This window comes from Heterodontus francisci, chromosome 7 (assembly GCF_036365525.1).
Source record: "Heterodontus francisci isolate sHetFra1 chromosome 7, sHetFra1.hap1, whole genome shotgun sequence".
In the NCBI taxonomy this organism is placed as follows: domain Eukaryota; kingdom Metazoa; phylum Chordata; class Chondrichthyes; order Heterodontiformes; family Heterodontidae; genus Heterodontus; species Heterodontus francisci.
The window spans coordinates 58,314,040-58,327,554 of NC_090377.1; the positions used below are offsets into that span (position 1 = coordinate 58,314,040).

Genomic DNA, 13,515 nt, shown 5'->3' on the forward strand with positions numbered 1-13,515 from the left:
AAACAAAGGAATAGTTCGTAAATCACGTGATTTGGCTCGTCTTGGGGAAAAGGCATGCAGTGCAGGCCTGGTGAAGAAGGTAGTTTCACTCCTGAACTGTAGTTAGGTGGATTCGATAGCCGGAGTCATATATCGAAGTTGTTGCAAGATTCTCTGGAAGAGGTAGATTTTCAGCAGGTCACAAAGTTAGTTGCTTGTAGTCTCATTACCAGGTCGGTTTTCTGTGCTGGTGGACTTGAAAAGGTACCTCAAGATGTTACAACCTCCAGTTTTTTTAAGGCACGATGGTCAGCTTTCTCTGCAACTGTTTGTTGACTGACTAGTTTGTCCCTGGTGCTTGGAGTAATAAAATCCGTTATCTGTGTTTAGTTTCGGTCATTTGACCACCTGATTAATACTCCTATTGTCCACCCAGAATGATGGGGGGATGCAGGATGGATGGTGGCCATTCATACCTACTTATGATTTAACTGGTTTCTTACAGCTCTCTTTGTTACGTTTTGAGCTTGGATATAGTGAGTCTAGGAGTCCATAGATAGTGATTTTTGGGTAGGACTACAAACAATAGGAGGTGTGAATTCCATAAATGGTTTTGTCTTGGTATGCCTATTCAAGGAAGGCACTCCACCCATGGTCATTCAATTGCAAAAGTTACCTGGCCCACGGTAAATATCTTATGCAGCCCTTTTAATATCCATTGTGGTTCATTTTTTTTTAAATAAAGGAAAATTCAGTTCCAGAAGATTTGATGCTGGATACAGTCCATGTTTAAAGTTATGAACAGGACATGCCTTTACTGGCTTGACACTGTGTTGCATTGTCATCCTCAACTTCTCCATAGCATTTAAACAAAAGAATCCACATCCAAAAGCTGCTATCTGCATTGCACCATTTTAATTCAGAACTTTGGGTGAAGCTAGCACTAACCTTACCCCTAGTAAACTTGGTTCTTACCAATATTCACCTTCTTTCTAGGCTTAACTGAATAGGGTGCATTACTATGTAGAAGAAAGCATGTTTCACAGCATACAAATAGAAAGTTCATTCACATTAATTTTTACATTTGATTTGGGGACTCTTAAGCATGTTGATAGGTTTCCACGCATCAGATACCTGGATGACTAATTTTTTAAAAATCCTGTATTAAAGCTGGATTATTCCAGCTTTATTAAAACTGAGAAACTAAGATAACAAGTCAAGCACCATAATGCAGGACTCAATAGAGCTGAAGTAAATAAAGAATTGATGATTAGGTTGTTTCAGTTGTGTTTGACTGCACCAATCCTTTCACGCCTGCTCCAGGAGTCGACATGGAGATCTTGGTCACAGATCTCGTTCTATTCAATTCTGAGTGTCTCAACAGCTCACACAGAGCCTCTGTCTGACCTAGAATGCTTGCATTTTTGTCACAAGTGCAGGATAGCTATGCCCCTAGGTTATTTTGGGGCTTAAACAGTACAGGCGTGGTGATCTAGGCTCAAAACCTCCTCTTTTAACAGAATACTTTTAATTTTTCAACTATTCTTCATCTTCTTCTAAAAGGAAAACCTACAATAATTTCAGATCTTAACACCAAACCTTGTGGGGAGTTAATGAAGGCAATAATCATAGGGAATAACCAGAAACAGACTTCAAAGTATGTAGATAATTCACATCGGCCATTAAGCTTGAGCTCAGGATTTCCAAGCTTGAGGGGCAGTCACCGTGGATCGTCAGGGAGCAGGATAGTTTCCTGGATTGCACTTTCCAGGAGGTGGTCACCCCACAGGCAGAGAGTGTTCAGGATAGTGGATGGGTGGCCATTGGAAGAGTAGGAAGAGGCAGGAAGTGTAGGCGTCTTCAGGGTGTGTACCACTAACAAACTGGTATTCAACTTTGGAGACTGCTGGGCGTGGTAACAACTTGAAGGCGTCCAGTCCAGACCATGGCACCAATGGTAAGGGACTACAAAGGAGGTAACAGTAAAGAGTTGCAACGCAGGGAAATCAAAGAGATTGCAAGAACTTTAGAGTCATGATATTGGGGGTATTTAAATACCCAAATATCGATTGGGATAATGCCAGAGTAAAAGGAGATGGGGAGTAATTTTTGAAATGTGTTCAGGAGAACTTTTTTGGCCAGTATGTTGTCGGTCCTACTAGGAAGGAGTCATGGCTGGATCTGATGCTGGGGAATGAGGTGGGCCAAGTGGACCAAATGTCTGTGGGAGAGCACTTGGGTAAGAGGGATCAATGTATCATAAGGATCAGATTAGAAATGGAGAAGACCAAGGAGCAATCTAAAGCAGAATCTGGAAATTGGAAGAGGGCTAACGTCAATGGGATGAGAGGGGATCTAGCCAGGGTAAAATAGAACCAAAGACTGACAGGAAAAACTGTAATGGAACAATGGGGATCTTTAAAGGAGATGACGTTTCAGGTACAGGCTAGGTACATTTCAACAATGGCAAAAGGTAATGGAACAAAAGCCAGCGCTCCTTGGATGACGAGGGAGATAGAGAGTATGATGAAACAAAAAAGAGGGTGTATGATGCATGTCAGGTGAATTCAAGTGAGAACCAGGCCAAATACACTAAGTTGAGAGGGAAAGTGAAGAGGAAAATATGACTGGCAAAGAGAGAATATGAGAATAGAATGGCAGTTAACATAAAAGGGCACTCAAAAATCTTCTACCGGCATGTAAACAGTAAGTGGGTAGTCAGACGTGGGGTGGGGCCTATTAGAAGCAAAGAGTGATGTATGCTTAGAGGTACAGAGCTAGACTATAATACTTAATAAATACTTTGTATCGGTGTTTACCAAGGAATAGGCTACTGACAAAATATTGGTAGCAGAGATGGTCAAGGTAATGGATGGGGTGAAAAATGATAGGCAGGATGTACTGGAAAGGCTGGCGATGCTTAGAGTAGACAAGTCAGCTGCTCTGGATGGCTTGCATCCCAGGTTGGTAAAGTGGGAGTGGAGATAGCAGAAGGGCTTGCCATCATCTTCCAATCTTCCCTCAATACAGGGGAGGTGCCTGATGATTGGGGAGTTGCAAATGTGACATCCCGCTTCAAGGGAGCATGTAAGGACACTCCCAGTGATGGTACAAGGTGTGGCAGAGAGTGAAGATGATACCAATCAACTGCAACAGGGCATAGATACCAATCAACTGCAACAGGGCATAGATAGGCTATCAGAAGGGACAGACAAGTGGCAGATGGAATTTAATACAGAGAAGTGTGAGGTGATGCATTTTGGCAGAGGGGTAGGGAGAGGCAATATAGACTAAATGGCACAGTTCTAAAGAGTGTACAGGGACAGAGGAACCTGGGGGTTCATGTTTCTCATTCTTTGAAGGAGGCTGGACATATTGATAGAGTTAGCAAAGCAGATGGGACCTTGGGCTTCATAAATAGAGGTATTGAGTACAAAAGTAGGGAAGCTATGCTGAACCTTTATAAAGCTCTGGTTCGGCCACAACTAGAGTGTTGCATCCAGTTCTAGTCACCACACTTCAGGAAGGACATGAGGACCCTTGAGAAGGTGCAGAGGAGATTTAGCAAAATGGTTCGGGGATGAGGGGTTAGGTTGGAGAAGTTGGAGTTGTTCTCCTTGAAGTAAAGGAGATTGAGGGGAGATTTGATAGAGGTGTGCAAGATCTATCAGGTTTGGATAGGGGGGACAAAGAAAAGCTGTTCCCATTAGGTGACGGTACAAGGACTAGGGGACACAAATTTCAGGTTTTGGGCAGGAGATACAAGCGGGATGTGAGGAAGAACTTTTTTACGCAGCAAGTGGGAATAAGCTGGAACTCTCTGCCTATGAGGGTAGTGGAAATGGAGATGATGAATGATTTCAAAAGGAAATTGGATGGGCATTTGAGGGAAATAAACTTACAGGGCTACGGGGATAAAGCCAGGGAATGGGACTGATTGGATTGCTCTGCAGTGAGACAGCATGGACTTGATGGGCCGAATGGCTGCCTTCTGTGTCATTATGACTCTGAATGTGTGACACAATGAAAATAAATAAAACACCCAAAAATTATACATTAAAGGGCACAGTTACTGAGAAAAAAATGAAAATCAAAGTGCAACTGAGTAACATAGAAATTCTTTCCATATACAAGTGCAATTGTAGCCTAGCAACAGTGGCAACTAAGGGGAGAAAACAAAGTTGGCTTTTATCTTTTCCACTGATGGATTCAAAAAGGAATTGGATAAATGCCTGAAGGGAAAGTTTTACAGGGCTATGGGGAAAGAACAGGGGCTAAACAGCCTCTTTCTGTCCTATATCATTGTATGACTTGATACGATTTTTGTTGTACATGAAAACATCTTAAAGTTGCAGTGTTGCTGAGATTTTTCCTTCACAGTACAACTGGACTGTTTCACTGGTGCTACATCAACTCAAGAGTTGGTCAGGACAATGATACTACATAAAGCCTGCGGACATTCTTATGGCAACTATTATAGTTCTTTTACATTATGTCGTAGCTGCTATATAATGGCCTACTTAGATAGTTTAGGAAAATGTGAATTGTGATTAAAGGCAATCCAGTTAACTTTTTGACATTCTAAGATGATACTTTAAATGCACCATGACGCGCCAATAGTAAAACAATTGTCAATCAAAAATGTTTTAATATAAAACCAGGATTACTAATTAATCTTGCCTTTTGCTCAAGTTCATTCTTCCGGTAATTGATGGTGATAGAGTAGTAATGTCTGTTTAATCCATGAATCAAAGCCTAGAAAAAGTACAAAAATCATAACTGAACAATAGAAATGGGCACATCGACACAACTGAGCTAACCTGTATAATCTGGTTGTTTCAACTTGTTTGCTGAAAATAAAATTGACAGAAGGTGCACTTGGCAACAATTTGCTGTACAAACACATTTTATAAGCAGTCACAATGTGCTTCTCACATCAAATTTACAATATCACAGTCAATTATGACCAGATTTGAAAATAATCCTCAAAGTGGAGTTCATTCATAAACTCATTTGAAAGAAAAATTCCATCTCCTCCACTAACGTACATGGAAGAATGTTTTCAGAAGAATCTTGACTACAAAGGTTTACCTGAAAAATACATCAGTATGTTGATTGTATTTTAGGATAAACTCTGCCTTGCCTCACCAGGTCATACTTGTAACCCCTCTGAATCAATGTTAGATGCTGATTGAGTGGAGTTTTTGGAAACTTCCTCACTAATTTTCCTTTGTCACACGAAGCACCCAGCCTCAGCTTTGTGCCTCCTCACAACAATGTGATCAAGGCAAGGAGCTCTGAAGTGGGGGAAATCAAATGCACTATTCCATGATATGCTTCAATAAAAAGGTGAAAAATAACTACCTTCTCAGAAGGTAATCTCAGAAACGCTGAGAAAATTGTCCAGTCTCCTCATACAAGGCTTTTTAAAATGTTTTGAAGCAGAGACAGTTCCTAACTGTACAATGTGTGCAGCCTACAAAAATCCAATGATGGAAGAAATCTGCTGAGGAGGGAACTGAGGGGAAAAAAAGAGCAATATACTCTCAATTTTTTATTGAATTAAAATTAATTCAAAAATCTAATGTATTAACTGTTACGTTTGTAACTGGAATCCATAATTCACATACATCTCTGTTTACAAATAAAATGGTACAGCTGTCTATATCTATCGTGCAACCATAGTTGCTACAATCACAGAACCAGGAACTAGGTCAAAATATTGACACTGACAGAACTAGCAAGCCATGTGTAAATAAAGATTAGTGTAATTTTTAATAGTTAATTAATTTTAGGAAATTCTTTAAAAAAAAACACGAGTAAATTCACTAATCCACCCGTAAAAAAAATCATTGCTGTCTTTAATATTTTTGTCCAGAATTACAGTAAATCCCTCCTGTACTAGTCTGAGCCCCTCCCTATTTTTTTGCCTTTTTTTTTTAAGCAAAGTCAATCTTTAATTTGTTGCAGAATATATGCAACATGAAGAGTGGTCCAAAAAAACTAATTTCCTTTAGAAATAAATGTCTTCAGCTGTACAGTATAAAAAAATAGTTTTTGAATTAAACATGCATGCTCCTCCTTTATGAAATGACGTTTCTACTCAGACGATGTACTAAAAAACAATTCAGCTCATTACAGAATTAAGAAACTATAGTACAATGGTATGAAGGCTCATATACCTTAACTTTTTGATGCATAACATTGATCATAGATAAAATTATTAGACTTTTTAAGTGCAATTAAAATGTAAATTTTTGGGAGACTAAATCGTTAATATGTATTAAATGTAGAAATTACACAGAGAATACCTAGGTAGGAATTTTAAGTTGATTACAATTTTAATTACAATTAATAGTGACAGGGGATTCTATATTTAGGAGAACAGACAGGCGTTTCTGTGGCCGCAGACATAAATCCAGAATGGTATGTTGCTTCCCTGGTGCCAGGGTCAAGATGTCACTGACCAGCTGCAGAGTTAAGGGGGGAGGGTGAACAGCCAGCGGTCTTGGTCCATATCAGTACCAATAGCAATTGTAGAAAAAGGGATGAGGCCCTACAGGCAGAAATTAGGGAGCTAGGAAAGAAACTAGCAAGCAGGACCTCAAAGGTAGTAATCTTTAGATTACTTCTGGTGCCACACACTAGTGAGAATACAAATAGGAGGATAGAGCAGATGAATGTGTGGCTGGACAGCTGGTAGAGGAGGGAGATTCCTGGGACATTGGGACCGGTTCTGGGGGAGATGGAACCTGCACAGGCCAGATGGATTGCACCTGAACATAGCCAGGACCAATGTCCTTGCAGGGTGGTTTGCAAGTGCTATAGGGGAGGGTTTAAACTAACTTGGCAAGGGTGTGGGAATCAAGAGGTAAATTTAGTGAAACCAAGGTATGGGAGAGATAGAGAGCACTAGAGAAGGAAATAGTACGGTAATACTAGGGGCCAGAGTAACAGCGAATACAATTAAGATCTAAAGTATTACATAGGATTACATAAGGTATACAGCACAGAAACAGGCCATTCAGCTCAACCAGTCCATGCTGGTGTTTATGCTCCACTCGAGCCTCCTCCCATTTTTCCTCATCAAAATCTATCATAACCCTCTATTCCTTCCTCCTGCATATGCTTGTCTAGCTTCTCCTTGAATACACCTACACTATTTGCTTCAACCACTTCCTGTAGTAGCGAGTTCCACATTCTCGTCACTTTTTGGGTGAAGATGTTTCCTCTGAATCGCCTATTGGATTTCTTGGTGACTGTCTTATACCGATGGCCTCTAGTTATGAGTTTCCCCCCCAAGTGGAAACATTCTCTCTGTATCCACTCTATCAAAACCTTTCATAATTTTAAAGAAATCTATTATGCCACCCCTCAGCCTTGTTTATTCAAGAGAAGAGAGACCCATCCTGTTCACTCTTTCCTGATATGTATCCCTATGATTTCTGACATCAACTTTGTAAATCTTCTCTACATCCTCTTCACTGCCTCTATACCCTTTTCATTGTCACGAAAACATGCTTTATGTTAAATGATGATTTTTAATCCACCAGTTGGAAACCCGAACTGAATTTAAAAAAATATTAAGGTGTCTCGATGCTTGCAGCTAAAGATAGCTACCACAATTTAAATCACTGTACCTTACATTCTAATATGTTGCGATGGAGACAGCATGTCTGCACAGACCCATCAAGGACAATGACTTGGAGAATCCGAGTGAACCACCTATCTTGTTTCCATTAGCAAGGCATCAAGGCCATTACCTGAGGTATTCAACTGGTAGAGGTGAACCACTCAAAGATAATCACTTGAACCATGGGACCTTAGCTATGAGAAGGGGATTCTCAGAAATGGACTAATTAAGTTGCAAGAGGGAATATACCCTACTAACCACCGTGCTTGAATCACTGGGTGATGGTCATGTGACAGGCCCACCCTTCCTGTGCTTACGTATCTGTTTGCTCTGCAGTAAAGGGACAAGCAACTAGACGCTGATAAGAAAAGACCCATGTGGGTTCCTTCTTCCTTCCTCTCCCTCCATTTATTTCATTACTCATTTCACCATTCAATGTCGCATCTACCTGTTCTATCTCCTTGCTAAATACCAAAGCGAAATAATTATTTAATATTTCTGCCACCTCTCTATCGTTACCTGTGGTATTATCCTGTCTCTCCCTAAATGGTCCAATTCCCACCCCAGCCTTCCTTTTTTTTAAATTGATGTGCCTGCCTCTTTCCTGATCCTCAATTGTTTCCTTATATTTTTTATTCATCCATGGAGCCCATGGAGGGTCTCAGTGCATGTATGTGAACGCATAGAGTGTGGTAAATACGATGGTGGACTGCAGGAGTAGGCAGCCACGTAGGAGTATGTTGATGTGGAGATATTGGAGACCTGGCTTAAAAAAGGGCAGGACTGGATACTATATATTCCTGGATACAAGGTGTTCAGAAAAGTTAGAGAAGGAAAGAAAGGAAGATGGGTGGCTGTGTTGATTAAGGAGAATATTACAGTGCTGGAGAGAGATGTCCTAGCAGGGTCAAGGACAGAATCTATTTGATAACAGCTAAGAAACAACAGAGGCATCATTACATTACTGGATGTATTCTACAGGCCTCCAACTATTGGGAAAGATATAGAGGAAAAAATTTGCAATGAAATTACAGAGAGGTGCAGAAACAATAGAGTAGCTATAATGGGGGGACTTTAAGTTTCCTTATATGGACTGGGATAGATTTGCTAAAGTATGCTCAGGAGAATTTTCTACATCAGTATGTATTCAGTCCAATAAGGAGGCATTGTTAGATTTGGTTCTAGGGAATAAGGTAACATAAGAAATAGGAGGAGTAGGCCATTCGGCCCTTAAAGCCTGCTCTGCTATTCAATAAGATCATGGCTGATCTGATCTTGGCCTCAACTCTACTTTCCTGTCGGCCCCCAACAAGCCTCGACTCCCTTGTAGACCAAAAATCTGTCTAACTCAGCCTTGAATATATTCAATGACCTAGCCTCCACTGCTCTCTGGGATAGAGAATTCTGAAGATTAATGACCCTCAGAGAGTAGAAATTCCTTCTCACCTCCATCTTAAATAGGAGATCCCTTATTCTGAAAGTATGCCCTCTAGTTCTAGATTCCCTCATGTGGGAAACATCTTCTCAGCATCTACCCTGTCAAGTCCCCTCAGAAAGTTACATGTTTCAGTAAGAATACCTCTCATTTTTTAAAAAAACTCCAATGAGTATAGGCCCAACCTACTCAACCTTTCCTCAAAACAACCCCTTCATCCCAGGAATCAAACTAGTGAACCTTCTCTGAACTGCCTTAAATAAGGTCAAAACTGTACACAGTACTCTAGGTGTGGTCTCACCAACACCCTGTACAACTGTAGCAAGACTTCCCTATCTTCATGCTCCATCCCCCTTGAAATAAATGCCAAAATTCCATTTGCCTTTCTAATTACTTGCTGTACCATGGTTTCCAGTGGCGTTCCAAAGGGCACAGTGTTGGGTCTCTTGCTGTTTGTGGTATATATTAATGATTTGGACTTAAATGTGGGAGGTATGATTGGGAAATGTGCTGATGACACAAAAAGTGGCCGTGTAGTTGATACTGAAGAGCACAGCTCTGTAGACTCCAGCATGCTATCAATGGTTTGGTTGAGTGGGTGGAAAAGTGGCAAATGGAATTCAATCCAGAGAAGTGTGAGGTTATGATTTGGGGAGGGCAAACAAAGCAAGGGAATACACAGTAAACGGGAGGATATTGAGACGGGAGAAGTGAGACACCTTGGAGTGCATGTCCACTGGTCCCTGAAGGTGGCAGCTCAGGCAGATAGAGTGGTAAAGAAGGCTTTTCTTTATTGGCCGAGGTATAGAGTACAAAAGCAGGGATGTAATGCTGGAACTGTATAAACGTTGGTTAGGCCACAGCTGGAGTACTGCGAACAGTTCTGGTCACCACATTACAGAAAGGACATAATTGCTCTGGAGAGAGTACAGAGGAGATTTACAAGAATGTTATCAGGGCTTGAAAGTTGCAGCTACAAGGAAAGATTGGATTGGCTATGGTTGTTTTCCTTAGAACAGAGGAGGCTGAGGGGTGACTTAATCGAGGTGTAGAAAATTATGAGGGGCCTAGATAGAGTAGACAGGAAGGGCCTGTTTCCCCTAGCGGAGAGGTCAATTACCAGGCGATACAGATTTAAGGTGATTGGTAGAAGGATTGGAGGGGAGATGAGGAAATACTTCTTCACCCAGAGGGTGGTGGGTGTCTGGAATGCACTGCCAGGAACGGTGGTGGAGGCAGAAACCCTCAATTAATTTAAAAAGTACCTGGACATGCACCTGAAGTGCTGTAACCTGCAAGGCTATGGACCAGGTGCTGGAAGGTGGGATTAGATTGGGCGGCTAGTTTTTTCAGCCGGCATGGACACGACGGGCTGAATGGCCTCCTTCTGTGCCGTAATTTTTCTATGGTTCTATCTTGGGGCTCAAGCCAAAGATTTACAAAGAACAAAAAAAGCTTCAATTACTAAGGTCCCTTGGTATTTTGCATGACACCATAGCAGTTGTACAAGCAAAAAGATTGAGATCTATAATGGCTCCGAGAGAGTTTAACTGAACTTGCACAGCACCAGGCTGAATTTTAATTGACTTAACTTGAAAAGTGAAAGTGACGTCTCGAAATAATCATTCTCATCAACCAAATAACCCTGGCTAAGGTGTTACTAACAACTTTACATTTTTATAGCACCTTTAATATAGGAAAATGTCCCAAGGTGCTTCATAAAAATATTGTTAAACAAAATTAAACATCGAGTCACATAAGGAGATATTTGGACAGGTGACCAAAAACTTGGTCAGAGGGGTAAGTTTTAAACAGCATCTTAAAAGGAGAGAGGTATAGAGGCATAGAAGTTTAGGGAGGGAACTCCAGAGCTTAGGAGCGAGATAGCTGAAGCCATGGCCACCAGGGGTGGAGCAAAAGAAAAAAAAAAATTGCAGAAATCTCAGATGGTTGCAGGGCTGCAGGAGGTTACAAAGATAAGATGGGGAGAAGCCGTAGAAGGATTTGAAAACAAGGATGAGATTTTAAAAATAAATAATTGAGGCATTGTTAGATCAGGAACCAATATGAGTGAGTATCAGGTGGTGGGTGAATTAGGATATGGGCAGCAGAATTTTGAATCAGCTCAAGTTTACAGAGGGCGCAAGGTGGGAGGCCAGCCAAGATAGTACTGATTCAGTCGAGTCTAGAGGTAACAAAGGCATGGATGAGCATTGCAGAAGCAAATTAGCTGAGGCAGGATGGAGGCAAGCAATGTTACAGCAGTTAAAGTAGGTGGTCTTGGTGATTGAGAGGATATGGGGTCAGAAACTCAGCTAGGGTCAAATAGGACGCTAAGGCTGCAAAGACTGGTTTGGCCTCAGACAGTGACCAGGGAGAAGGATGGAGTTGGTGGCTAAGGGGCACAGTTTATGGCAGGCATCACTATTTAGTTAGAGAAAATTTCTGCTCATCCAATACTGGATGTCAGCCAAGCAGTGAGACAAATCAGAGGCAGTGGAGACGTCGAGAGGGGTGGTGGTGAGAACGAACTGGGTGTTGTCCCTGTAAATGTGGCAGCTAACGTGATTTTGGAAAATGTTGCCAAAGGGCAGTATGTAGATGAGAAATAGGAGGGGGCCAACAATCGATAGTCGAGGGACTCCAGAGGCAACATGTGGAAGCAGAAAGGGAATCCATTGCAGGTGATCCTCCAGCTACGATGGGATGGATAGAAATCAAATCAGGGCAATCCAACCCAGCTGGACAACTGAGGAGTGTGTTGGAGAAGGGTGTGGTCAATAGTGTCAAAGGCAGCATTCAGGTCGAGAAGGAATAGATTACCAGTCACAGTCATATAGGATGTCATTAATGACTTTGATAAGGGCTGTGTCAATGTGTGGTAACAAGTGTGTACATTTTAAAATCAGCAGAAGAAAAATATTAGTCATCGTTTTTTGAATTTGATCAAGGGCGGCAGTGGCTCAGGGGGCGGCACAGTGGCTCAGTGGTTAGCACCACAGTCTCACAGCTCTAGGGACCCAGGTTCAATTCTGGGTACTGCCTGTGTGGAGTTTGCAAGTTCTCCCTGTGAACGCGTGGGTTTTCGCCGGGTGCTCCGGTTTCCTCCCACTGCCAAAGACTTGCAGGTGATAGGTAAATTGGCCATTGTAAATTGCCACTAGTGTAGGTAGGTGGTAGGGAATATGGGATTACTGTAGGGTTAGTATAAATGGGTGGTTCTTGGGCGACACAGACTCGGTGGGCCGAAGGGCCTGTTTCAGTGCTGTATCTCTAAAATAAAAATAAAAAATAAAAAAAAATACTGGTTAAGATTCCCTCTAATAGCATGGTTCCTCCCCATTATTAAAGAGGGAAATCAATTAGTTTAATTAGTTTATATGTCTGCTCGCCAACATCAACTTTTGTAATTTTGTTTATACATGCTGATTGGTATTTTTTATTTTGTTTTCCTAACGTTGTTGCCGCTGAGTTTTGCCACACCTTAACAAAGAGCACACAACAGGCCGAGAATAAGTGCTCCACAAATTCTGATTGTGACTGCTCAATACATTATTTCCTGTGTCATGTTACCAGAACATGTCCATATCAAATACTTTTACCTAAAATTAGTGTCACCTGGACTGCATGGAGAAATCCTTGAACTGGGAATAATTTTTTTTTAATTTTTAAAATTGACCTTTTTTGAACACTGCAGGGCATCCTTAGACGGATATCCCTTCTTCGGTAACAGATGCAGTTAAATGTATTTCAAAGGGCATAAAAATACTTGTATATTGATTTAGGTCTATCTATAGAATACCATTCCTGTAGTAATGATTTGGAATAATGTTATGAAATTAACGAGAGAGATCATTACGGCACAGTCATAAAAGGGTCAGGGAACTATTCTCCTGCAACATGCATGTATGGGCTTGTCTCTGCCCAGTCAAAACCCCTGGCACACCTTCTGCTCATTATCTTTGACTGTTTTATAGACTTCAATCGAAGTACAATTTAAAACAATAAGCCGAGATCCCCTACAGATCTTTATGGTTGGTACTACAAAGCATTAATAGTCTTTGCTCATTGCAGTGATTAATTGGGGCTTGCAAATCACAAAGTCTGAGAAAAACAGTGTCATACGGATTTTTTACGTTATTTGAAATGGTCAGGCCCGAATGTTGTGTTATTAGCGCAATATACACAGGACTAAAGAGCAATGCTCTCTGTAAACTGTGCGCACGCGCAGCAACCCAGAAGATACCATGCAGGCCGCTCAAAAGTTGTCTCTTTAACATAATGCACATGTGTGGCCACGCAAAAAAATTTAAATAGTAGGCTGCACAACAAAAAAAATTTAGAGGACATTGCTAAGGATTATGGCTGATTTGACATAAACCAGACCTTTTAAATATAAAGGATCCAATTTTCCTCTTCAGTAAATACTTTGATAAAATATAAAATCTGCATTCTCAAGAACTGCCCA

The 13,515-nt window shown here is 41.2% G+C and overlaps 1 protein-coding gene and 1 long non-coding RNA gene across 4 annotated transcripts in view; one reads left to right on the top strand and one right to left on the bottom strand.

Annotated features, from left to right (window-relative positions):
• The window catches only part of LOC137372005 (uncharacterized), a 46,868-nt gene that overhangs the window by 24,167 nt on the left and 9,186 nt on the right, over positions 1-13,515 (top strand). The window lies entirely within an intron of this gene.
• Positions 1-13,515, bottom strand: part of psmd14 (proteasome 26S subunit, non-ATPase 14) — a 149,728-nt gene that overhangs the window by 15,627 nt on the left and 120,586 nt on the right. For all 3 annotated transcript variants that reach the window (XM_068035245.1, XM_068035246.1, XM_068035244.1), the window contains exon 8: positions 4,660-4,734. In XM_068035245.1, coding sequence (XP_067891346.1) covers positions 4,660-4,734 — 75 coding nt within the window. The remainder of the gene's footprint in view (positions 1-4,659; positions 4,735-13,515) is intronic.